General features: G+C 48.1%; 1 protein-coding gene and 1 long non-coding RNA gene across 2 annotated transcripts; one reads left to right on the plus strand and one right to left on the minus strand.

The window, feature by feature from the left end:
* Nucleotides 1-1,616: 1,616 nt before the first annotated feature.
* Nucleotides 1,617-22,469, plus strand: Susd3 (sushi domain containing 3). Its single transcript, XM_070033290.1, has 5 exons — nucleotides 1,617-1,733; nucleotides 12,466-12,654; nucleotides 15,361-15,508; nucleotides 16,499-16,663; nucleotides 20,023-22,469. Exons 1-5 carry the CDS (start codon nucleotides 1,646-1,648, stop codon nucleotides 20,237-20,239), a joined length of 807 nt encoding a protein of 268 aa, XP_069889391.1. The 5' UTR covers nucleotides 1,617-1,645; the 3' UTR covers nucleotides 20,240-22,469.
* LOC138834686 (uncharacterized) lies at nucleotides 20,381-25,386 on the minus strand. The gene is made up of 3 exons (XR_011374231.1): nucleotides 25,270-25,386; nucleotides 23,041-23,265; nucleotides 20,381-20,464 (listed from the first exon to the last, which is right to left on the minus strand). It is a non-coding gene; the product is annotated as an uncharacterized lncRNA (long non-coding RNA).
* Between the last annotated feature and the right edge of the window lie 217 nt (nucleotides 25,387-25,603).

Genomic DNA, 25,603 nt, shown 5'->3' on the forward strand with positions numbered 1-25,603 from the left:
CAGCGCCACTTCCGGTTTTCTGGTGGTTTATTGGAGATAGGAGTCTCACGGTCTCCCCTGCCCGGGCTGGCTTTGAACCGCGATCCTCAGATCTCAGCCTCCTGAGTAGCTAGGATTACAGGCGTGAGCCACCAGCGCCCAGCTCATTGTTGGATTCTTAGAGGCCTGAGCCATAGCATAGAGGTATGTGGAGAGCCCCAGAGAGTCTAGAGTTTATACATCCTACACAGCTCCAATTGCAATCCAAGGTTGTTCCAGACCTCCCTTCCCAGCCCCACACATATGCAAACAGGCAGCTTCCCTTCAGGGAGGCTGGGGGAGGGAGTGAGGGGGGGAAATACCCAGAAAGGGTCCACACAGTTCTCAGGCAGTAACCTGGGAATTCTGGGGTTCTAGAAGTATGTTCTGGAGGGGGTAGGGTCACAGTGGTATGGTACATGGTCCTGCCCTTCCCCATTGGGCAGAGAGGACACACATGCTTAGTTTTGCATGGAGGAAATTGAAGAAAGCATCATCAGTGGCCCACAGTCCAGAATGAGATATTAGGGAGTGAAACCAACTCTGATAGAGAGTGAGGAAAGTCCCCTGTGTGTTTCTCAGCTTCTGCGGACTCACAAAGCAGAAGTCAGGAGAGAGCCTGTCCTACTGGATCCCTACTCTATAGTCTCCCAGATTAACTACATTCCTCATGGTCACTTGCCTGGCTAGAGCCATACCTGTCCCAGCTTTGCCAGTGTCTGGATTATCTTCCTAGCCTTCTCAAGGCATGCCATAGGCCAGCCACTCTGAGATTCTGGTTGTCCTTGGAGAAGCCAAATGTATTCCTACCTCAGGACCCTTGCATTTCCTACCTCTGCTAGAGTAACTTTCCTGAGAAAATCCAAAATTCAGGGTGTAAAATCTCTCCCTGACTATTGTGTAGGTAAGGGATTGTCTCTAGGACTCTGAGGGTAGGAGGGCTGCAGAGGGAGAAGAATGGGTGAACCACACAGTTCTGGGCCCAGAGAGGCCCACCCAGGGAGCTGGACCTGAGGGGGTCAGCCAGAAAAGTGTGTGTGTGTGTGTGTGTGTGTGTGTGTGTATGCACGCTCGCTGCTAATCCTACTCACATCAGAGGATTACAGTATGACCAGCCTCCTCAGGAGAATCTGAAAGGGCCTTGCCTGTAAGTGAGACCCAAGAGAAACAGACCACATAAGACACGCTGGTAGTAGTCTAAGGAGCAGGAGAAAAGGGATTTTGTTTTCAACTCTTTGGCACCCGAGACGGAACAACCCTAATCGAAACACAAACGAACATATGGAAACACGTGAAAAATCACTCTAGGAGCCAAGATGGGGGAACAGGACAGGAGGGGTCAGGAGAGGAAAAGGCATGGGAAGCCTCCAAGGAACACCTGTCCAGGACTGGCTTCAGGAATGCAGTCACAGAACGGGGCTCCTCGTGGTCGCCCCAGCCAGAACCCTGCCCCAACCTGTCCCTAAGCGCTGGCCTCCCCTCCAGGCACAGCGTGGGCCTGTCCGAGGCTAGGCACCACGCCTCGGGGGCGTGGCTGGGGCGTGGCGGACACGCCCCCTGCGCACACCCCCTCGGGGCCCCGCCCCCTGTCTCCTCCGGCCAGGGAAGCCGCGGCGGAGCGCGCAAGATGCCCCGGGTGGCCGAGACCCTCCGCGGCAGGGCGAAGCCCCGGAGCCGGGCCGGGAACACCACGCCCGCCGCGGTGAACCGTACAGGTGAGCACTGGGGTGTAAGGTCTCCGAGGGGATCTCTACCCTTATCACAGACGGGGCGGAGCGGGGAGGGGGGAGGTGAGGAACGAGGGGGCTGCATTGCATTGCTAGGGGGTGTGCACGGCCCGGGACGCCTGGGTCACACAGCTGAGGGTGCCCTAAAGAAGACCCTCCCCGACTTCCCGCGCACGAGCCGAGACCCGGCAGTGAGGCGGACGGGACGCGGGTTCCCGCACTCGGGTTCCCCGAAGGTCCCGGGGGGGGGTGGGGGGCTGCGGAAGTCCGAACCGGTCCCACGCAGCCCCCCGGGGCGCCCTCTTCGTGCTGCAGGCAGGTGTCCTCTTCGAGGTTCCTTGGTGACCACCCCAGCCAGCCTCGCCTTACAAAAGGAGAAACTGATCCTGTGAGCGAGAAGGGACTGGCCGAGGTCACCATGCAGTGGGGCCTAGAGTTGGCTTAGGCTCTTAAAAGGTTCAAAGGTCTCCAGAAGAAAGGAAGGAAGGAAGGAAGGAAGCTTTTATTTTACTTTTAAGTGTATAGTTTCAAAAATACGCGTAAGAGGTTTCACCTTCAGTGCCCAAGGCTCCCGTTCTGGTTTGAACTCCAGCTTTGCACCATGAATGCTTCTAAAGTCGAATCCATTTACAAACACAACCAAACCCGAACCCTGCACCTTCTATATTCCACAAGTTCAGTCTGCTGGCCACTGCCCACCAGGGTTGGATTTGAGGGTCTTGGGGAACTCGGGCTGAAGCCCGATTGATTTAGTCTCTTGGCCCAAGAGGAAGCTGGGGCTTGAAGGCTGACAGGAGGAGTCTGGTTACTGCTTAGCATTGCAGAAGCCCAAAGGCTTGCCCCAGTCCTGGTGGATTTGGTTTATTTTGGTTGACACTATCCTACCCCATCAGCCAAATGCTCAGGGTCCTTAATTTGGTCTTGGGGGGCCAAATTAGGGACTATTTGCTTCTATAATTTTGGGGCCAGCCCTGAACCTGGTATGGCCTGGGACTCAAAAGAGTCCTTTTGGCCTATCAGCCTGGAGGAGGTGATTTCAAGGATTAGGAGAGCTGGTGGGACTTGCCCAAGGTCAGCCTGGAAAGGCTGGAGGCTCTGATACATTAGCACACAAAAGGCTGTTTAGTTGAGGATGGGTTGGAGGGTCTTACTTGTCCCAGTCTGACTCCTGGGAGCTTCCAGTAATCTCTGAAACTGCTTCTTCTCAGTGATGCACCTGTGAGGTCCAGTCTCTGGGCACTTCCCACTTGTGAGGCAACCCCCTCCCCTCCTCCTGGTTAGAGATGTGATTACAATCCTCCCTCTGACCTGTGATGAGTTTCCTGAGCCTCAGTTTCCCTATGTACTAAGTAATCAATATTGTATACCTGCGTGGCTGTGGACAGGCCAGGGGGAGTCCTGGGATCATCCTTGCCCTGCCCTGAGTAATGCCGAAATATGGACTCCCATGGCTCCATCCCTGATAGCCTCAGTCTTGTATGCTGTGATATGGGTCATGAAGTGAAGGGATGGAGCTTAGGTCTTCTTGAGATTTGTTATTGTCTAAACAGTGGTTGGGGGTGTGGATGCCCAGCCCCCCATTATAGAATGGGGTGTTATCACTAGCCTTCCTAGGGTAGATAGAAAGGACAGAGAGCCAGTATCCTGTGGGTCTGTTGTCTTCCAGGGGAGGTGGAGGATGGCTCAGAGTAGGGTTTAGAATATTTGTGGAATGGCAGGCCCTGGCCCTGCTCCCAAGGTAGCTCTGTACTCCCTAATCTGGGAGGCCTTCCAGGGACACAGGGTTCCAGAGACCGGAGGCCACCCCCTTAGCACTCTTGGAAGGGACCTTGAAGAGTCCAGAAAGAAATGCCCAATGGGTAAGTGAAGCAGGCTCTGTGGTTTTATTTCTTCAGCCAAAGGGCTGGGCTGTACCCATTTTACAGAGGAGAACTGAGGCCCACTGGGAGCCAGTGTGATTAAAACGGGGCCTACTGATGCCTTGAGATGTGGCTGTGGTCTCCTGCTAGGCAGAGCTGCTAATGAGAGGCAGAGCACAAGAAGCCTCCGTTTCCTGACCCTTTAGGCATTTGGGCAACACAATTTTTCTTAGTTAAAATTTTCCCAGTTCAGTTCTGGGAAGAAGAGAGTATACAGTTCACAATATGGGGCTCTGCTTAGGAGATACAGCTCTTTAGGCGCTCTGAAGTTGGTGCTATTCTTCCCTTGAGAGATAAGCTCAAAGAGGGAAGTGACTCTAAGAACACTTAGCCAGAGTTATGGACCTTCCATATTTAGTGTTGGTGCTACATATCATCTGCTAAAGTCTTGGAAGGTTCTGTTCTCGAGAGTTTCTGTATATGCATAAGTCACCTCTGAGAACTCTTGAGAAAATCTCTTCTAAGGATTCCCATTTTGTATTTAAAGAAACTGAGTCCTGAGCAAAATCATACAGGGACTCATTAGCAAGTAAAGATCCAGGCCCAGCTTGCAACTCCTGTTGAGACTGGGTCCAGTGGCTGCTATCCCTTCTCCTAGGAGCTTCTGACAGCATAAAAGGGCACTTACTGAAAAGGTCAGGGTGAGGGGATGGTGCGGGCTCCAGGGGGGAGGAAAGAAGGGACTGGCCTGTAGTCCAAAGTTCCAGATAAAAGATTAACAAGCAAGAATCTTCGTTACACTCACTGGCCTCAAGGACTAGGGGGGGTGGGGCTGGGAGAATAGAGGCCCTGCCCAGGGTAGGCCACGTGCCCCCATGATGTAAGGGCCTGGGAACACTGCTGAGGCATATGTGCTGGGCAGATGTCAGGTGGGGGACACAGGCTAGGAGTCCCTCTAGGCTGGGGGGGGGGTGGCCTTATGTGCTTCTGTCTTCAATACTATCCAGTGAGATATGGCCAGGCTCAACCTTGTGTGTGTGTGTGTGTGTGTGTGTGTGTGTGTGTGTGTGTGTTTCATTTGCACTAAACCATTCACTTTGTTCTGTTTGTGTTTTCCTTTTCTTGAAGATTTAGTTCTACGTAATGCATAAAAAGAGGTTTCACAGGTGCTTGCATAATAATGGACCAGGGACAGGGCTCTTCTTAGCTATTCAAGAGACTGAGATCTGAGGATCCCAGTTCAAAGCCAGCTCAGCCAGGAAAGTCTATGAGACTCTTATCGCCATTTAACTACCATAAAACTAGAAGTGGAGCTGTGGTTCAAGTGAGAGAGTGATAGCCCTGAGTGAAAAAACTCAGGAATAGTACTCAGGCCCTGAGTTCAAGCAGGCCTCAGGACAGCACCATATGTGTGCACATGCGCACGCGCGCACATACACACACACACACACACACACACACACACGCATGCACGCACGCATCAGAGCTGAGGCCAAAAGGTTGAGGATCAGAGGGGGACACATTGAGGATGGGAAGTCATACAGTGTCCAGTGTCCCTGGGAACCCTTAAGTAAGACAGAAAGACAATTCTGTCTCAGACCATGCCTGCAGAGTTGGTCTGGAGGGGCATCAGAGAGAGATGCTGTGCTTTAAGCAGGGGACAAAGTAGCTGGGATTCAACTCTTAGGTACCACATGTGAAGAGGTCCTAGGGAGTGGGGCTCAATGAGGAATGAATGGCCATGGGTCTGCAGGGCATAGGGGCTCATGTAAGGGTGGCTGGGGTTTGCAGCTGAGTTTTGGGGGGATCTCTCTTATTAGGGATTAGGAATATGATGGTCAGAGACCACCAGTCATGGTAAATTTTCAAACATCCCTGGTATGGTTACAGACTTCATGGGCTGTAGTCCTGGTTCTGCAACCCTATCATCCCTATACTTTTGGTTTTTGCTAGTCGTGGGGCTTGAACTCAGGACCTGGTGACTGTTCCTTAGTGATCTACCACTTTAGCCACACCTCTACTTCCAGTTTTTTGCTAATTAGTTGGAGATAAGAGTCTCACAGACTTTCCTGCCCAGGCTGGCTTTGAATGGTGATCCTCAGAATTCAGCCTCTTGAGTAGCTATGATTACCAGCATGAGCCACTCTCGACCAGCACATCCTATCTTTTTTATATCGGCTTGACCTGTGGGAACAGCCATCCTCAGCTCTGCTAATGTTTTCTCAGGAAACTCAGCTAGGTTTGTAGGCCTCAGTTTCCTCATCTGGAAAATTGGGCTCAGCCCAGAGTTTAGAAGAGTTTGCTAGCTTTCCAAGGCAGGGATGGGGGCAGGACCCTGATGGAATCTAGAGGGTCAGAGTTTTCTATGGGCCGTGGACTGGAAGGATGGGGACCTTGGGGATGAAGGCCTTCTAGGGCTATCATGTTTGGTGCTCTGGGTACCATTATGCCCTGGGATACTTGGGATATGACTTAAAGTCACACTCAGCAGGCTGAGATTTGAGCATCCAAGTTTGAAGCCAACCTGGGAAGACAAATCTGAAAGACTCCTCTCTCCAGTTAACCAGCCAAAAGCTGGAAGCAGAGCTGTGGCCCGTTGGTAGAGTGCCAGCCTTGAGCAAAAATGCTGAGGGACAGTGGCCCTAAGTTCAAGTCCCACTCAGGTTGGTCCTATGTGTTAGTTCCTGCTTCAGTGTCTCCACAATATAACCCTATTCCTGTGACTGGGTCAGGTGAGGATCAGACCCCAGAGGCCAGGAGTTAACTCCCTCAGAAACCTATCTGGGGCTGGAAGAAGGCTAAGGGCTCCACAAGGGTGCTCCTAGAGAGGGCTGGGTCCCACTAGTAACTTGGGGTGCCTGCCTGTACCTGCATTGATTGTATGTAGATTAAAGAAAGCTGGGCTTTGCTGGGTGGAAGGCTCCCTGAACTACACAAGTAAACAAGGCAGGGCCAGCCCCAGTGGAGCTTGCCCGCTTCCCAGCATTGTCACCTTCCCCATACACATCTATTTTATTTGAGTTTGGCAGTAGTAGGATTTGAACTCAGGGCTCTGTGCTTGCTAGGAGTACTTGAGACATGCCCCAGTTCTGCTTCTTTCTTTCTTCCTTTCTTCCTTCCTTCCTTCCTTCCTTCCTTTCTTTCTTTCTTTCTTTCTTTCTTTCTTTCTTTCTTTCTTTCTTTCTTTCTTTCTTTCTTTCTTTCTTTCTTTCTTTCTTTCTCTGTCTTTCACTCTCTTTCTTTCCTTTCTCTCTCTCTTTCCTTTTTTATATCACTTTCTTTTGTGCCATTATGGAGGCTTGAACTCAGAACCTGAGTGCTGTTCCTTAGTTTTTTTGCTCAAGGCTGGCACTCTACCACTTGAGCCACAGCTCCAGTTCTCACTGTTTGGTGGTTAATTGGAGATAAGGGTTTCACCCTTTTTCTTGCCAGGGCTGGCATTGAACCATAACCCCCAGATCTCAGCCTCCTAAATAGTTATAAGTATAGGCATGTGAGCCACCAGTACCTGGTTTTAATTTCTTTCTTTAAGTTCTTTTTTAAAAATCATTGTTATTATACAAGTGATGTCCAGAAGGGTTACAGTTATGTAAGTCAGGTAAAGAATATGTCTCTTTTTGGACAATGTCACCCTTTCCCTTGCTCTCTTCCAGTTTTCATTTCAATTTTAAAGGAAGAACTATTCCTACAACATAACGAGGAGCAGGGGCTCTGCTTGTGAGGGCCCCTTGTTAGCTGGCTAGGAAATGTGTAGTCTGAAGCTGTGTTTGGAGTCAGGACTACATTTGAAGTCCTCTATTGTGGGTCTCCTAGAAACTGCCCCCCCACCTCTACTAAAACCCAGCCTTCTCTGCCCACTTTGCCCAGGCACGGCTTTGGGGCTGCTGCCCATTTTGCTGGACCTGAATAGTTTTTATTTAAGTATTTCATTTGCCCCTGCATCCTGGTTTCCTTCAGAGCAGTGTGACAAGGGGCTGTTTCCCTTTCTTTGAATGTGGGTAAATGACATCATTCTTGCCCCCACCCCATGCTGTGGAGGCTCAGTGACAGAAGCCGGAAGTCTGTCCTTGAAGATTTGGGGCTGCCTGGGTTGTGGCTGGTGCACACTGCGAAGTGTAGTTGCTGTCTGCAGACACAAACACCCACCACAGCGGAACCCAGCTGCAGAGCACAGGATGTGGCTGTTGACAGACTTAGTGTGAACTGAGTTGGGACATCTCATTACCCCACTCTTCTCCTGCTAGGCTATCCACACTGCTGTCCCTAAGACACACTTAGGGGTAGTTTATGGTGGTAGTTTCCTTCTGTAGATGTCTCTTCTAGTCTCCCCTGCCAGGAAGCTAGTGTAGAAATGCAAGTGGGAACACAGGTCCCAGGCAGGGAGTGACAAGGGCCCCCAATATCTCCCATGAAAAGGCCCTGCCAGCCCCTCAACCCAGGTTCACTAGTGGCCGCCGATTCATAGGAGGCCTTGGCCTGTTATACCCCTCATGCATAGCAGAGACCTCCGTTCCCAGACCTGTGCCAGTTTAGTATCAACAGGTCTGAGCCCACCCTAGGCAGGGACCTCCTGCTCAGGAAGAGGCAGAAGAGGTCTATTCTGTGGCAGCCAGACTGTGAGAGGCTCCTCTGGCATTTTTATTCCTTCCTGGCACAGAGCAGAAGAAAAAGGACATTTTTGTCTAAGACTGGAACTCAAACTTGCTCTACTACTTGAGCCACGCCTCTAGCTCTCCCGCCCCCTGCAAAGGATTTTAGAACTATACCCAAGCACCATTCTGCCCTCATATCACCCCTTGCCTGCTTCCTCACATACTTGTCTGACCCTGTGCCTACTCTACCTGTCATTTATTTTGGGATGAGGTCTTAGTTTGAAATGATGAGGCATAACTTAAGTGGTAAAACACCTGCCTAGAAAGCATGAAGTTCTGAGTTCAACGCTCAGTACCACCGCCCCCCACTTCAAAAACGTTAAATGATGGATCGATGCCCATGTGTGCTTTATCAGATAGACCAGTGCACTCCCCCTCACTGACTTCCCTCCCCAATGCACTCTTTACCATCGTTGTTACAAATCTCTGGTTGGTGGTAGGGTGGGCCTCTTCTGCTGGCCCAGCCTTACAAGAATGCAGAAGTTACTGCTCTAAATTGAGCACTGGGAAGTGCTGGCTGCCTGGTGTCCTGTGGAAGGGTCTGATAGCTGGCCCATGGCTGCCTTGCTGTCTGCCATAGTTCTGAAACCCTCCTGTCTACTTCTCTGGTCAGTAAGTCCGTATATATCCAGAGAGATCCCAGGACCTGAAAAAGCAAAAGGTTTCCTTTCCTTGAGAGAGTACAGAGTCATACTTCCTTTTTTCATTCTTGCTTTGATGCCTGTGGATACAGAGCTGGTAGCTATGAGGAAGAAAATTCTAGAGTCAAGAGTTTAAGTCTCAAGGCTGAGTATTGTGGTCCTGCCTTGTTATCTCAGCTACATGGAAAGTATAAATAAGAAGTTCATAGACCAAAAGCAGTTTGGGCGAAACACATGAGACCCTACCTTTAAAAAAAACTAAAGCAAAAAGGCTGGAGGTGTGGTTCAGTTGGTAGAGCACAGTTCAAGTCCCAGCTGAACCCCTGGGAGCTGAGTGACCCAAGGCCAGGAAGGGTCATCTGAGGGCTTCAGGAAATGGTCCAGACCAGAGGTTTTAAACCACACCTAACACAGAGTGATGCTCTGGGTCAGTATGCCCCGCTCTCTGAGCCAACACTCCCAACATCCTGCATACACCATCATATATACCATCCTAGAACTTGTCCATTCCTCCCACACCCTCATCGGAAAATCTGTTAAAAATAGTTTAACCTGCTTTTGTTGTTGTTGTTGTTGTTGTTGTTTTGCTGGTCATGGGGCCTGAACTCTGGGCCTGGGTGCTGTCCCTCAGCTCTTCAGCTCAAAGCTAGTGCTCCACCACTTGAGCCACAGCTCCACTTCTGGCTTTTTCTGCTTATGTGGTGCTGAGGAATCGAACCCAGAGCCTCATGCATGCAAGGCAAGCATTCTACCACTGAGCCACGTTCCCAGCCCCTTAACCTGGTTTTAATCTCAACCAAATTAAAAAAAATTAAATCCACAATAACAAAAAAAGCCGGGCTCTGGTGGCTCACACCTGTGATCCTAGCTACCTTGGAGGTTGAGATTTGAAGATTGAAATTCAAAGCCAGGCAAAGCAGTTACGTCCATGAGACTCTTACAACTAACAAACTACTCAGAAAAAGCCAGTGGAGCTGTGGCTCAGTGGTAGAGTACTTTCTAGCCTTGAGCAAACAGAATCTCAGGGACAGTGCCCAGGCCCTGACTTCAAGCCCCAGGAATGGCAGGCACACACACACACACAAAAAGCCACCATCTCAGGTCTTAAATATGTAGAAATACTTTTTTTTTTCTAGTTGTGAGTTTGAACTCAGGGCCTGAGTGTTGTCCCTGAGCTCTCTTGCTCAAGGCTAGCACTCTACCACTTTGAGCCACAGCTCCACTTTCTGTTTTCTTGTGGTTAATTAGAGATAAGTCTCAGGGACTTTTGTGCCTGGCCTGGCTTTGAACCACAATCCTCAAATCTCAGCCTCCTGAGTACCTAGCATTATAGACATGAGCCACCAGCACCCAGCCTGTGTAAGTATTTCTTAGTTGAAATATTTTCCTCTTGATTTTAACAGCCCTATTGGGCTCTAATTCATATAAAATTCACTCATTTAAAGTATACAGCTCAGGCACTGGTGGCTCACACTTGTAATCTTAGCAGCCCAGAGGCTAATATCTGAGGATTGAGGTTCAGAGCTTGGGCTTGAGACTCTTCTCTCTAGTTAGCCATCAAATATTTGGGAGGGGAGCTATGGCTCAAATAGTAGAGCACCACTGAGTTCAAGTCCCAGGATGGGTACAGGAGGAGGAGGAGGAGGATAAGGAGGAGGAGGGGGACCACCCCAAGACTTTAGACTGTTTTACCACTTCCAAAGAAGACCCTGTCCCCTAGGCAGTTCAATTCACTTGCTCCCTTTATCCTCTCACAGCTACCAATCTGCTGTCTCTCTGGATTTCCCTATTTTGGACATTTCATATAAATGAAGTCATGCAATACATAGCCCTTTGTGTCTCTGTCACTGAGTGTTGTGTGTGTGTGTGTGTGTGTGTGTGTGTGTGTGTGTGTGTGTGTGTGCTACCAATCTGCTGTCTCTCTGGATTTCCCTATTTTGGACATTTCATATAAATGAAGTCATGCAATACATAGCCCTTTGTGTCTCTGTCACTGAGTGTTGTGTGTGTGTGTGTGTGTGTGTGTGTGTGTGTGTACCCAGAGATTGAACTTAAGGCCTTGCTCTCTTGCTCGATTTTGTTGTTTATTTATTTATTTATTTTTATTTTTTTGTCGGTCGTGGGGCTTGAACTCTGGGCCTGAGCGCTGTCCCTCAGCTCTTCAGCTCAAGGCGAGCGCTCTACCACTTGAGCTACAGCGCCACTTCCGGTTTTCTGGTGGTTTATTGGAGATAGGAGTCTCACGGTCTCTCCTGCCCGGGCTGGCTTTGAACCGCGATCCTCAGATCTCAGCCTCCTGAGTAGCTAGGATTACAGGCGTGAGCCACCAGCGCCCGGCTTTGTTGTTTATTTTTGTTATTTTTATTTTTTATTTTTTGGGTCTGGTCATGGGGCCTGAACTCTGGGCCTGGGCGCTGTCCCTCAGCTTTCAGCTCAAGGCTAGCACTCTACCACTTGAGCCACAGCGCCACTTCCGGCTTTTTCTGCTTATATGGTGCTGAGGAATCGAACCCAGGGCCTCAGGCATGCAAGGTAAGCACTCTACCACTGAGCCACCTTCCCAGCGCCTTTTGTTTATTTTTTTAATGCTGGGGCTGTACTTTTTGAACTACACTTCCATTTTTGGCTTTTTGCTGGTTAATTGGAGATAAGATACTCACAGGCTTTCCTGCCTGGTCTGGCTTTGAACTGCAATCCCCATATCTCAGTCTTCTGTGCAGCTAGAATTGTAGACATCAGCCAATAATACCCAGCTTGTTCTTTTTTCCAAATACCTTCTTCAAATTTTTGTTTTTTGGGGGGGGTCCGGTCATGGGGCCTGAACTTGGGCCTGGGCGCTGTCCCTCAGCTCTTCAGCTCAAGGCTAGCGCTCTACCACTTGAGCCACAGCGCCACCTCCAGCTTTTTTATTTTTGCTTATATGGTGCTGAGGAATAGATCCCAGGGCCTCATGCGTGCAAGGCAAGCGCTCTACCACTGAGCCACCTTCCCAGCCCCTCAAAATATTTTTATCTTGAGAAACATTTCAATTATTAGGAAGTCACAAATGCCTTTTACTTTTCATGCTGTCTTTATCTCTTTTCTTCTACCTTTAATTTCTGCCTTTGGAGCTCTGCTTAGATAATAGTGACATATTTGCATTTATTGTCTTTTTTTTTTTCTGGTGCCAGTCCTGGGCTTGAACTCAGGGCCTGAGTGCTGCCCCTGAACTTTTTTTGCTCAAGGCTCTACCACTTGAGCCACAGCCCACTTCTGGCTTTTTCAATGGGTAATTAGATATGAGAGTCTCATGGACTTTCCTGCTTGGGCTGTCTTCAAACCACAATTCTTAGCTCTCAGTCCTGAGTAGCTAGGATTACAGGCATGAGCCATTGGCACCTGACCATGTCTTCTAATGTTTATTAATTTTGTAACTGGAGTCCTCAGCTCGGTCTCAACGTTTGGATGGTCCCCAAGGACCTTTTCCAGAGGGTCCTTCAGCTTTTGGGGGAATCCCTCCTTATTGCCAACACCTCCCTTTTGCCCACGCCAAGCTGCCGGTAGCCTCACAGCCCTTCTCTCTCCCCAGGCACATGTGCCCAGCTGCAGCCACCCCCAAGGGGCACCTTGCAAGTCCTCCGTGGCAACGGCACCTCCGTGGGGACTGTGCTCGTGTTCCACTGCCCCTCCGGCCACCAGATGGTAGGGTCTGGCCTCCTCACCTGTGCCTGGAAGGAGAACATCGCTGACTGGTCTTCAGGGACCCCTGTGTGCAAATGTAAGACCCTTCTCTCCTGAGCCACATTGGTTCAATGGCTGCTGAGTCGGGGGAGAGGACTAAATCCAGTCATGTGCATAGTCCTAGGTGTGTAGGCATCGGCTTCTCAGGTGCTTAAGGTTCCATCCCTTGTGGCTTGACAGTGGCCAGTAACCCCTCAAGGCTGAGCATGGACTCTAGTCCTAGCTGCTGGTTCAAATCTTGCTTTTACACTGGCCTCTAAGCCCCAAGAGACCATCTGTGTTGTCTGAGCTGGTGCTTTGCTACGGATTAAACAGGAAACCCATCCTCCCTTCTTCTTCCTTCCTCCTCCCTCCCTCTGTCTGTCTCTACCTTCATGTGGCAAATCCTAATAGGCTACTCTATGTAAAAGGACTCTAGGTACTAGGAACATACTAGACCAGAATATGTCTGATCATGGGGCTTTTGGTCTTAGGGAAGGGGTTGGTTTCTATGGCAAAGGGTGTAAGATGCAATTCTCACACATCATTGTCCAAAGCAAAATATATTTCCCTGTTTAGTATCTTAATGTGTTTGTATATAAAAATGACTTCAGAGTTAAAATAGCTTGGCTGATGCTGTATGTATATCCTACAGAAATTCTCAGAGCCTTTAACTTATTCACATGCTGAGTGAATCTTTAAGAATGACGATATTTGTTAGGACTAGTTTCCAAGAGGCAGAAAACCCCAAATGACAAGTAGTATCAAGGTAGCATTTCCCCCTACAGAATGAATAGCCAGGTTTGGAGCATGCTCCATTACAGCGGGACCGGGCTCCTACTGTTGACCTGAGTTGGTGGCAATTGTTTCAAGTAGGGCTTATAGGATGGTGGCCCCTAAGGGCAAAGGTCACACATCAACATTTCAAGGAAGATTCTTAGAAGTAGTCCCTGACCACTATTCTTTATCCACTATTGGCTGGAACGCAGTTGTGTCACTGCTGGGCAATGGAGGTCTCTGTTCTGTTGTTTTTGTAATTAATATTATCATCTTCATCTTTAAGTAGTTGTACAAAGGTGCATTGTACTCATAAATGGACTTAACATATCAGTTTATGAGTATAATGCATCTTTTATATATTTTTAATTGTAAAGATACTGTAAGAGGGGTTACAGTTACATGAGCAAGGTAATGAGTCCATTTCCTATCGAGCATTGTTACCCCTTCCTTTGTTTTTCCCTACCTTCCCTTTCCTCCCCAACTCCTCCCTCTCCCCCCAACCAAAGTTGTAAAGTTTGTTTTTAACATAGTGTCTTGTACTTCTTGTTGTTACAATGGGTCAACCTATATCCTTATTTCAGCATTTTGTTATTTCCCTTGCCTTCCCCAAATTAGAAAAATGTATATACAAGATGCAGGACACGAATCAAATACAGTGACAACAGAAGTTATACCATGGGGGAAGAATATACAAAGAAACAAAAAAATCACATAGTACATTATAAGTACATTAAAAAGGACAACAAAAAAGATAAAATCTCTTGTGTTCCTATCTTGGGGTTCATTTTGGTTAGCATCAGCTTATATGGTCATATGTACATAGCTTTTGACCTCTTATGCTTGTCCTAGACATATACTAGTTATTGCAGATAAGGGAAACCATGGGACCTATGTTTCTTTGGGTCTGGCTTACTTCACTTAATATAATTTTTTCCAAGTCTTTCCATTTCCTAACAAATAGGGTGGTGTCATTCTTTCTGAGTATAATGCATCTTGATCATGTCATCCCTTCCACCTTTCTCCCTTATCTCTTCCATCCCCTTGGTTGGGGTTGGGTTGGAGTTGGGGTTGGGGTTGCTGTCATCTAGCAGGGGAAATGTGACTAGAGACAGGAACCATGTCCACTTTGGGGCAAAAGCATATAATGTTGTTCAAATTAAGACCCTGGTATCTTTTTTTTTCCAGAACATCCCTTAGAATCTATAGATATGAGCCAGATGCTGTGGCTCATGCCTATAATCCTAGCTTCTTGGGAATCTGAGATTTCAGTTTTAAAGTCCAAAGCCAACCTGGGCAGGAAAATCTATGAGAATTTTCTCTCCATTTAACCACCCGAAAGCCAGAAGTGGAGCTGCAACTCAAGTGGTAGAATGCTATTCTTGAGTGAAAAAGCTAAGGCATAGTACCTATGCCCTGAATTCAAGCTCCAGTTATGGCACACACACACAAAAAGAATCTATGGAACTGGTTCTTAGATTATACAAATGTCCTTTGACCCTAATCATGAATATTTTCCTTGCCTTTGCTTCATCCTATACAGTGACCAGAGAAGGCCCCTGAAGAGTTTTGCCTACTTGGGCAAAACAGTGGGCTGATTCAACAGTTCACTTTGGTGCATCTTTCAGCATCTGGTCCACAGCCCAGCCTTATGCTCTAAATCAGGGATGCAAGAGTGCAAGCCAGTGAGGCCATTATCTGATCTTGCAAGAGCAACTCCATTGTACTCCCTGAAAACTTCTAAATACCCTGCAGAATCCTACTCAAGTTCTTCCTCCCTGGAGGAAGTCTTCCTTGATAGCCTCCCTCAAGTGAAATCTGTATAAATTCTTGCCTCAGCCACCAGTGACTCTTCTCAAAACAGAGTTCACTGAGAATGAGAAAGGCCTGACCCCTATCCCCTATTCCCCCCACCCCTGACCCCGACCCCTGTGCTTGGTGGATCTGGGCCAGCTGTCCCAGGAGCTGGTGGTTGTCTCCTTAACAGCTGTGCCGCCACATGAGACCTTTGGCTTCAAGGTGGCGGTCATCGCTTCCATCGTGAGCTGTGCCATCATCTTGCTCATGTCTGTGGCCTTCCTCACCTGCTGCTTCCTCAAGTGTGTGAAGAGGAGTGAACAGCAGCGCTCCAACAGGTATGGTGGCCTGGTGGTCCTAGGATGTACCCTGCTCAAGGGATGCTGCCATAGCTGCTACAGACACCCTGGATCTGTGTCTGTGGATGGTGTGGAAAGTGGTACATGGTGGCTCTGAGACTTATATTCTTAAACCTGTGTACGCACACACAGGACAAACACTCTGCCCCATTAGTGGCATTTGGGACAACTGAAGAATGCCTACAGCTGAAGTGAGTGCCACAGATTTAAGGTCAGAATTACAGCCCATAAGCAAAATATGACCACTGAAGGGCTTCTTAATACAATTGTGTGTGTGTGTGTGTGTGTGTGTGTGTGTGTGTGTGTGTGTGTGTGTGTGTGTCTGTATACCAGTGCTGGGAGCTTGAACTCAAGGCCTGGGTGCTGTCCTTTAGCTTTTTTGCTCAGGATTGGCTCTCTACCACTTGAGCAACAACTCCACTTATGGCTTTTCTGCGGGTTAACTGGAGATAAGAATCACATGGACTTTCCTGCTCAGACTGGCTTTGAGCTACCAACTTTATATCTCAGCCTCCTGAGTAACTAAGTGTGAGCCACTGGTGCCTGGCAGTAATGGCTTCTTTTCTGGTTGTATTGTCTGACTGTGGTAAAATATACATAACACGAATGCATCATTTGAGCCATCTCTAAGTGTGCTGTTCAGTGGCACAAACTTACTCATAAGTCTCTTCAGCTAGCAGCACTGCCCACGGCTAGAACATCTACCGTCTGTTTTCCTAAGTCACCTTTTATGGGATCACAGCCATGCTTCTGGGTGACTGTTCTTGGCTGCTCTCCAGTGGTGGAGGCAGAGTTAAGTTACAGGAGAAACTGGGGTGGGTGAAATGACCCTAAAAGTGTCCCCTGTCTGGCTCCTACAGAGGCTTGCCAACCGCCTCTGCCTGAGGGCATGCTGGGCTGTATGGAGCCACCTCTTCGTTCCTGTGCCTGCTCAGTGTCCTTCATCCTGAGCTCTCCCCCTTCCCCCAGGACAGCCCAGCTGTGGTACCAACTGAGAGGCGAAGACCTGGAGACAGTACAAGCGGCATACCTAGGCCTCAAGAGCCACAATCTCAACAACAGCAGCAGTGGTGATCGAGGTGGCAAGCCAGGGAGCCGGTCCAGTCAGGCCCATGACAACCACAGCTTTGCTATGTGGGTCACCAAGCTTGGGGGCAGGTTGGGGATGTCGGGGGCCAGAAAACCTTTTCCCAGTTTGTCCAGAGCCTGGCGCAACCAGAGCCCTATGCCTCAACTCCCAACCCTAACACCAGAGCATCCTGAAAGAGACTTCTCAGTTCTCAGAGCTACCCCCACCCACCCAGCCCACTATGAGAATTCAACTCCACAGGAGTGCCAAGGCTTGTGATGACTCCAAGACTGGGTTCCCTCCCAGCCCCAGCAGGACTCAGTGCAAGGCTAAGTCATTGCTCCCCCTCCCATTTTTCCTTCCTCCATCTCTCACGTCCTCCCTTCCCTTTCCCTTTCCCTCTCAGAAGCATGAATTGAGTGCACACACACACACAAGTACATAGCTCTGCTCTCTGCCTCTCTCTGTCTCTGTCTCTCTCTCCTCAGAACTGGTATAAGGATGTTCTTTTTCCGGCTCCAGAAATCTGACCCGAGTGGCTCAGGGCCCATAGAGAATGTCGGCCAGACTTGCTGTCAGCCAGAATTGCCATCAGTATCAGCACCCACTCTGTGCTCCAAGATCATGCCTAACACTAGGCTATCAGGTCTCTGGAGCCCTTAAACTCAGATTTGTTGTCCTTTGTGGTGTGGCTTACCAAGGACCCTGGGTTTATGGTCTTACCAGAGACCCCTGTCCCACTTGGGTCTGGATGGTGTCTCCCATCATGCTGAGATGTATGTTCCTAGCCTGGCTGCTTGCAGGTCTTAGAGATGGGCCCAGAAATGAGCTGTAGGAAAGCATAGGATCTCTGCCAAGGAAAAGTCCCCAATTCCTCCAGTCAGGGAATAAAGAAGGTACTCCATCCCTAGGCTCAGGATCCAGGGTGACTGCCTGATTTGCTGTGCCTCAGGGGTGACTTTGTTCATTGTGTTGTAATTCAACCAAATCATCCATGAGAAACAAAGATGGGCTCTTTGATTCTTTTTTCTTCTTCTTTTTATGCCAATACTTAGGCTTGAACTCAAGACCTGACTCTGTCTCTTGGCTTTTTTGCTCATGGCTGGTGCTTTACCACTTGAGCCACAGCTTCACTTTTGGTTTTGTTCTGGTTAACTGGAGATAAGAGTCTCACAGACTTTCCTGACCCACCTGGCTTTAAACTGCAATCCACAAATCTCAGTCTTCTGAATAGGTAGGATTAGAGACATGAACCACTAGTGCCTGGCTAGTCCTTTGCTTTTCAGGTCTTTTGGTTTTTGTTGTTGTTGTTGTTGGGGAGAGCTAGTCCTGGAGCTTGAACTTAGGGCCTGGGCGCTGTCTCTGAGCTTTTTTTTTGCTCAAAGCTAGTGCTCTCCACTTGAGCCACAGCTCCACTTGGAGATAAGAATCTCATAGACTTTCCTGCCCGGGCTGACTTTGAATTATAATCCTCAGATCCCAGCCTCCTGAGTAGCTAGAATTACAGGTGTGAGCCATCAGCGCCTGGCTTGCTTTTTAGTTTTTCAGATAAGGTCTCATGCTGTCACCCAAGGCAGCCTCACACCACAATCCTCCTACCTCTGTCTCCTGGATAGTTAGCTGGGATTGTAGGCATGCACTGCACCACACCACACCCAGCTAGGAATCATACTTAATAGCTGTTATTACAAATGTACTATATCATTTATTTCTTAACAATTTATATTAATTTTAAATAGCTGTACAAAGGAGTCACCATTTAACAAATGGTGACCAGTTTATAAATACAATGTATCTTAATCAATAGCACCCCTTTCAACATTTTCATTTATCCCTCCCCTACCAACCCTTCCCTCACTCTCCTCAATTTTGTAGGATATACATTGGATTCTTTTTTTTTGTTAATTTTATTTTATTTTATTTGAGAACATACTGTACAGAGGGGTTACAATTACATGGGCAGGATAATGCATACATTTCTTACCAAGCATTGCAGCCTCCTCCTTTGTTTACCCTACACCTCCCTTCCCAGCCTCCCCCCTCCCCCCCACCCAATCATACCCCCCTCCACCCCCCACACCGACATTGTAAAGCTGGTTTTGACATGACATTTTGTACTTCTCATTGTTGCAACAGGTTACATTGGATTCTTGACTGCATTCTTCCCATCTTCTCTTCATTCATCTTGACTTTTCCCTTGACTCCATCCCACCCCTTTCAAGTACCTGTTTCCCGGTGCTTATTTTGTTGAATGTTGACTTTTCCTTTCTAAGAAATTACATTATTTGAGTTCTCATTGGAATCTACCATATTTCAGTCAATACATTTGTATACACTTTCATACCACCCAATGCATTTACTAGTAAGTACACTATAGCCTTTAGATCCTCCCCTGCTGACTGGTCAAGTAAGTGTCTTTGTGCTTAGATCTAGTTCCTTTTGTTGTGAGCACTCTCCCACTGAGCTACATCCCCAGTCCTATTTTTCCTTTTCTCTTGAGATGGGAATTCACCATGTTTCCCAGGCTGGTATCCAACTCCTGGGCTCAAGTGATTCTTCTTCCTCAGTCTCCTGAGTTACATGCATGTATCACTGTGCCCAGCTTTGTTTTCTTCATTGAGACGATTGCTAGAAATTAATGATGATTCCAGAAATGGATTGTTTGGGCCAAATAGCTTGAATGTTTTCACTACCAATTCTTTCTCCCAGAGCTTCCTACAGGTTAATTCAGCCATAGCATAAGGACCACAAGCTAATGGTTTGCTCATCCCTTCTTTACAAGTGTAAGTTTTGCAGGCCATTTTCACATTCCTTTGATAAATGTTGAGGAAGAATATTTTCCCTAAACTTTTGCCTCCCATAACATTGTGTTAGTCATTCTCTGGTTGCTCACCACATTACCTGCTAATGTTTTTCTCATGACCTTGGTATCATGAGAGACTGTTTGACCTGTCAACTCAATTGTTCATTTTTATTTTAGTTTGGCTAGGACAGTTCTGGCTAGCAGTTTCCTTTTTATACAGTCACATTTCCTAGGCTGTACCCCCCACCTGTGATACCCTCTACCCATCTTGTATCCCAATAAAGAAAAAGACTATGACATAGGGGAAAGGAGGGCTGCCGCTAAGGCATCTGGTATTCTGGATGAGGGCAGCTGTGGTTCCACTGGCTGATGTGTCTGGGGCCATGGGTCTGCCCTGGCTCTTCCTCACAGATGCCAGCTGTTAGACTGTGGGGATCTGTGTTAGAGATGGTCAGACACTCACCTTAGGGGCATTGTGGTCACAGAACTATGGAAGGAACTATGGGAGGATCCTTGGCTGGGGGGGGATACCTGGAAGGACCTATAACAGGCTGGAAGAGGCTGGGTTGGAGGTCACTTTGAGAGAGCACTTTCCTCAGCCTATGTCTCCTCTTCTCACAGAGACCTCAGTGATGGCATCAGAGAGCTGGCCAGTGTGACCCATGATGTGGACAAGGACCCCTGGACTTTTGGGCCTGGTTCTTCGAGCACTGGTGGCCTCTCCAACTCACCATGTAACCCTGTGGTGGTCCACACAGTGAGCCCAGGGAAGAGCCTAACAGGCTCCCGGCCCACCACAAGGATAACCACACGGCCTGCCATGTACCTTCCAGGGTGACCCCACCAGTCAGGTACCTGTAATGCAACATGTCCAGCTGGAGGATGGCCAGAGAAATCTGCTTCCAGGTGTAAGGAGTCAAGCTGCCACTGAAGGCTGAGGCCCCAGTGGGAAGTGTTCTGTTCCAGGGGAGTCCCGTGGAGGTCTTGTAGTAATGACACTGAAACAGCTGCTGGACCAATGTCCCGGGGCAGCTTCCCTCCAACCAGGGTTCCTTTAAAGAAACTGTGAGACACTTTAAGTAAATCTAGTTTTGCGTAGTAGAATAAAAGAACAGCAATAAAATACTTTTCAGCAAGTATAGATGATTACTTCAGATTATTATTATTTAGTATTATTATTAGTCGGTTGTGGGGCTTGAACTCTGGGCCTGGGTGCTGTCCCTGAATTCTTCAGCTTAAGGCAAGTGCTCTACCACTTGAGCCACAGCGCCACTTCTGGTTTTCTGGTGGTTAATTGGAGATAAGAGTCTCACTGACTTTCCTGCCTGGGCTGGCTTTGAACTGTGATCCTCAGAGCTCAGCCTCCTGAGTAGCTAGGATTAAAGGTGTGAGCTACCAGCACCTGGCTTTATTAATTTTTTTTTATTGTGAAAATTTGTGCTGCTACTGAGGTTTGAACTCAGGGCCTCTGCTCTCACTTAGCTTTTTTTGTTCAAGGCTGGTGCTCTACTCCTAGAGCACTTCCAGCTTTTTGCTGGTTAATTGAAGATAAGAGTCCCTCAGACTTTCTGCCTAGGCTGTTCCAACCATGATCCTCAGATCTCAACCTCTTGAGTAGTTAGGATACAGGTGTGAGCCACAAGTGCCTGGCTATCCACCTCAGCATCTTTGAATCAAGGACCTGCCCAAGGCTCTGCATCCATTGTCCATAACGTCAGGTGAGGGAAATAAAATCTCTCCTACTCCTAAAAACCACAGAGGTAGAAACCACTGTGCCATTTGCCTATCCTTCTAGAGCCTTAAACCTCTTGGAATAAACTATAATTGTGTATTCTTACTATGTGATGTTCTGGGCTGAGTGGAAGCACAGCTGAGTTCTTGATCCCTTCCTGCAGTTAGTGGGTGCAGTCAGAAGTGGCTGCATGGAGTCTCATCGAAGGCTGGTCACTCAGATCTGGAATTGCTGATGGCAGCTAGCTTCCATGGTAACAGTCACTAGCCAGGCTCTGGTGGCTCACACCCATAATCCTAGCTACTCAGGAGGCTGAGATTAGAGGATTGTGGTCCAAAGACAGCCTGGGTAGACAAGTCCATAAGACTTGTCCAATTAACCACCAAAAAGCTGGAAGTAGGACTATGGCTCTAGTGATAGAGCCCCAGCCTTGAGTTAAAAAGCTAAGGGACAGTGCCCTAGCCCTGAGCTCAAGGTTGAGTACCAGCATACACACACAAAGAAACCACTCAACCTCTTTTGGGACTTCAGCAGCTCTGGCCAAGGTTTGGCATGGATGACAAAAAAAATTCAGGTTTTTTTGGTGCTAGGTCCCGGCCCTTAACCCCTGACAGGGTTAGGTGGCAGTCAAGATGGCAGAAGTTGAGCCAGGGTAGACTAGGGCTCTAGAGATCTACATGAAGGTTTGGAGACTAGCAGGGGGTGATGAGTGTGTGTTTGTTCCCACATAGTTAAGTAAGTTTGTGTTACTGGAGCAGAGGTGGGGGAAGGGAGGATTAGGATAAAAGGTTCTGGCTCTCAGATATGAGTTACAAATACACATCCAGAGTGTAGTGATGCATGCCTGTAATCTAGCTACTTGGGAAGCAGAGGAAAGAGAATAATGGTTCAGGAGATACCAGATAAAGTAGTAAGATTCTCTCTTAGAATCTTTTTCTCTCTTAGAGAGAAAGAGAGGGGAGTGGGGGCTGCATAACTAAAGTGATAGAATGTTTGTATAGAAAGCTTGAGGCCCTGGGTTAAATCCTGGCATTGCAAAAAAAAGGAAAGAGGAAAGAGGAAAAGAAGTATCTAGATGGCCATAGTAAGTAGATAGGCAGGAGGAAAATGCTGTGCAAGCTTGCAGGGCAGGAGGTACTGCTCAATAGAACTGTGGGCTGTGAGCTCCACCCCAAAATGTAGCACTCTAGACCACCCCCCAATTCTGCACATCTCAAAACTAAGTTACTAGCGCGAAGGAAGGGGTGACATTGTCCAAAGAAATATACTTGTTACCTGACTTATGTAACTGTAAACCTCTGTACCTTTATAAAAGCAATAAAAACTTTAAAAAAAAACAACTAAGTTACCAAAAGAAAGACTTGGAATCAGCCACATACTAGCTATAGATACTAAAATAATATCATTCAAATAACCAGGTAGAATGGTTGGGTATAGCTCAGTGGTGAGAGTGTTTGCCTAGTATGCCTAAGTTCTTGAATTCCATCCCCAGCACTAAATAAAAACAAAAAAGTCAGGTGCTGGTGGCTCACAAGATACTGAGACTTAAAGAATCACAGTTCAAAGGCAGCCTGGGCAGAAAAATCTGTGAGATTCCATCTCCAAAAATAACCTGCAAAAAGCTGGGCTGGAGGTGTGGCTCAAGTAGTAGAGCATCAGCTAAACAACAGCATGAGATCCTGAGTTCAAGCCTGGCATGTATGCATTCATGAGCATGTGTGTGTGCGTGTGTGTATGCACTTGCGTGCGTGCGTGCGCGCGCGCGCACACACACACACACACACACACCTCTGAAGGGCTGCTTGAGCACCCTTGATATGGTGGCCAGTACCCCACAGCAGACGCTACTCAAAAGAACTTGACTGAAACTACAATGCTTCTGTGACCCAGTCCCAGATGTTGCATACCTCACTTCTTCCATACTTTGCTGGTCACACAGACAAGCCTGGTTCACTGGAGGAGGTGGCATGAAGGAATCACTCAGGCTTTTAGGATTGTTGGGGTCATCTTAAAGTCTAGCAGTCTTACTAGACATTTTCCGTCTCTTCCTTTGCATGAATCTTCTTCAGACAGATATGTGTCTCCATCTTTCAATACTGGAGAAAAGCTTCTGCCTTCCTTATGATCTACCTCTGGATGGGGTGCATGTTTAAGAGACATTGTTGAGTGAGTTAATGAATAAATGAAGGACCCCTGATGGCCTCTGGCCATGTGGGCAAGTGAGAAAGGAATATCCTTGTTCTTTTTGTATTCAGCTCCCTTAGCAGCCACCACTGCCTTTTTGGTCATGGTTATCTCTAGTCACATCGGCCTCCCACAGCCCATAGGCACCATGTCCTCCTGCCTAGGTCTTCACCCTCAGCCTTTCAAGGCTACTCTGGCACTGTAATCCTGTCTCTTTATTCCTTTCTGTCCTTTTTTTCCTCCCAGTCCTGGGGTTTGAACTCAGGGCCTGGGTGCTGTCCTTGAGCTTCTTTTGCTCAGGGCTAGCACCCTACCACTTGAGCCACCGTGCCACTTCTGGCTTTTTTGATAGTTTATTGGAGATAAGAGTCTCACAGATTTTCCTGCTCAGACTGACTTTGAACTGTGATTGAGTGTCTGGTGGGCCAAAGACACCGAGAGAGATTATACCAAACAATTTATTCTCTAATTTGAAAATACCACCCTTCAGTTTTATTAAGTAATCTTAACACATACATCTTTTGGAATTGGTTGAATTTTAGAAAAAGGTCTGTCTCCACTTGTGGGGAAGGCTCTTTTGGTAAAATGAGTATGTGCTAGGAAGCACATTTTATCTTCTCCATGCTAGTTGATGCCCCTTTCTGATGACCTATTTGCCTACTCTTTATCTTCCAAGTTCTGGGAATCAGTCACTAAGCTGCTAAGTAATTGTGTGAGCAACTTTTCACTCAGGGTTAGATGCTTTGTCTTGAAAATGGCACATCACTGACTAATTTCCACAGACATGAAGGTAGAATGCTGGTCTTCCTGAGAGAGGAAAGGGTTGCCAATGCCAAAGGTAGGCGACACTTGGAGTCCTCCCTGTCTCACCCAGTCCCAGCACTTGTGATTCTGACATTCTCCTCAGGAGTGAAATGAGTGTAGAGGTGGTCAATGCAAGTCACCATAATACAGTATGATGGATTAATGACTAGAGTTAGGCTGTGTCCCCAGTAGGCTCTGTAGCATTCCCACAGGAGGTAAGTCCTAGATCTAGCGAAATCTAGCCTGGATTCACCCCCCCCCCGCACCCCCTTTCACACACACTCAGAGGCTGAGTGCTTATCACCTCACATAGGGCAGGCTAAGCATGTTGTCCTCTGTGCAGACTGAGAGTTGCTGTTTACTTGCTTTGAATCTCTTGGGCCTGTGAGGAACCTGAATAGAATTAATGTGTGTGTGTGTGTGTGTGTGTGTGTGTGTGTGTGTGTGTGTGTGTGTGTGTGTGTGTGTGTGTGTGTGTGTGTGTGTGTGTGTGTGTGTGTGTGTGTGTGTGTGTGTGTGTGTGTGTGTGTGTGTGTGTGTGTGTACTGACCACCACCAGTGGGCCTGAGAGTTTGTGGTTTCCAAGAGGCCATTACAACCTAATCTCAAGGTACTTCATATGAGAAGATAAACTTCAGCACAGGGGAGAAAACTGAGGCAGAAAGACGAAGGGCACAAGGACCACAGGGACTTTTGTGGTAAGGCTTCCCCATTCCAGGTAAGGGTACAATGTCTCAAAGGAAACAAAACAAAATGCTTGGAGTCATAGCTAGCTGAGAACCCTGACTTGCTCTCCCAGCCTCCCCCAGCTCCATTTCCTAACCACAACTTGGCACATTTGACAGCATCATATAGTGCTGGGGGATTCTTTTGGTGGGCACCAGAGCTGGAAAGGAAGGGAAACAGGTGGAGAGACTTGTCTGAGGTCGTCCATTTCGGGAAACTGATGCTCAGACAAGCTAAATGACTTCCCTAGTGAGAGCCACGGTGCCAGGTAATGGGTCGCACTCTTCAGTCCCAACTTTCCCCTGGGCACCACTGTCCAAGCCCCGCTTGCTCGGATGCAAAATCAAAGCTACTTTGGCTGATATACGAAAGGCTATACTGGACTGGATGCAGACAAGCCTTTTGCCCCATACCTGACTTACATGACCTTGAATGACTCATATCTCCTCTGAGTCTCATTTTCTTCATCTTGGAGGTGGGGTGCGATAGCCCAGGGTGGAGCTCCACGAGCTGGCAGAGCCGGCAAGTCCGAGACACCAAGAGCCCAAGTCCGGCTAGCAATGGTGGAGCCTGGGAGGGCGGGACCAAGAACCGGAGGGCTCAAGTGAGGCGCGCATTGGCTAATTGGAGATAGGGGCGGGACTTGTGTGAAAGGCGTGGCTCAGAGCGAGAGGCGGGGCTTACAGCCCTCCGGACGTGGGCGGGGCCCAGGGTTCCACGTGGCGAGGTAACTGACACTGTCGGGGGCGTGGTTCT

This window comes from Dipodomys merriami, unplaced genomic scaffold, assembly GCF_024711535.1.
Source record: "Dipodomys merriami isolate MVZ:Mamm:240054 unplaced genomic scaffold, mDipMer1.0.p SCAF_22, whole genome shotgun sequence".
Classification (NCBI taxonomy): Eukaryota; Metazoa; Chordata; class Mammalia; order Rodentia; family Heteromyidae; genus Dipodomys; species Dipodomys merriami.

Coding starts and splice junctions, on each gene's coding strand:
- Susd3 (XM_070033290.1), top strand. CDS start 1,646: ATGCCCCGGGTGGCCGAGACCCTCCGCGGCAGGGCGAAGCCCCGGAGC. Junction 1,734..12,465: donor CGCCGCGGTGAACCGTACAG/GTGAGCACTGGG, acceptor CTCTCTCCCCAG/GCACATGTGCCCAGCTGCAG. Junction 16,664..20,022: donor GACAACCACAGCTTTGCTAT/GTGGGTCACCAA, acceptor CTCTTCTCACAG/AGACCTCAGTGATGGCATCA.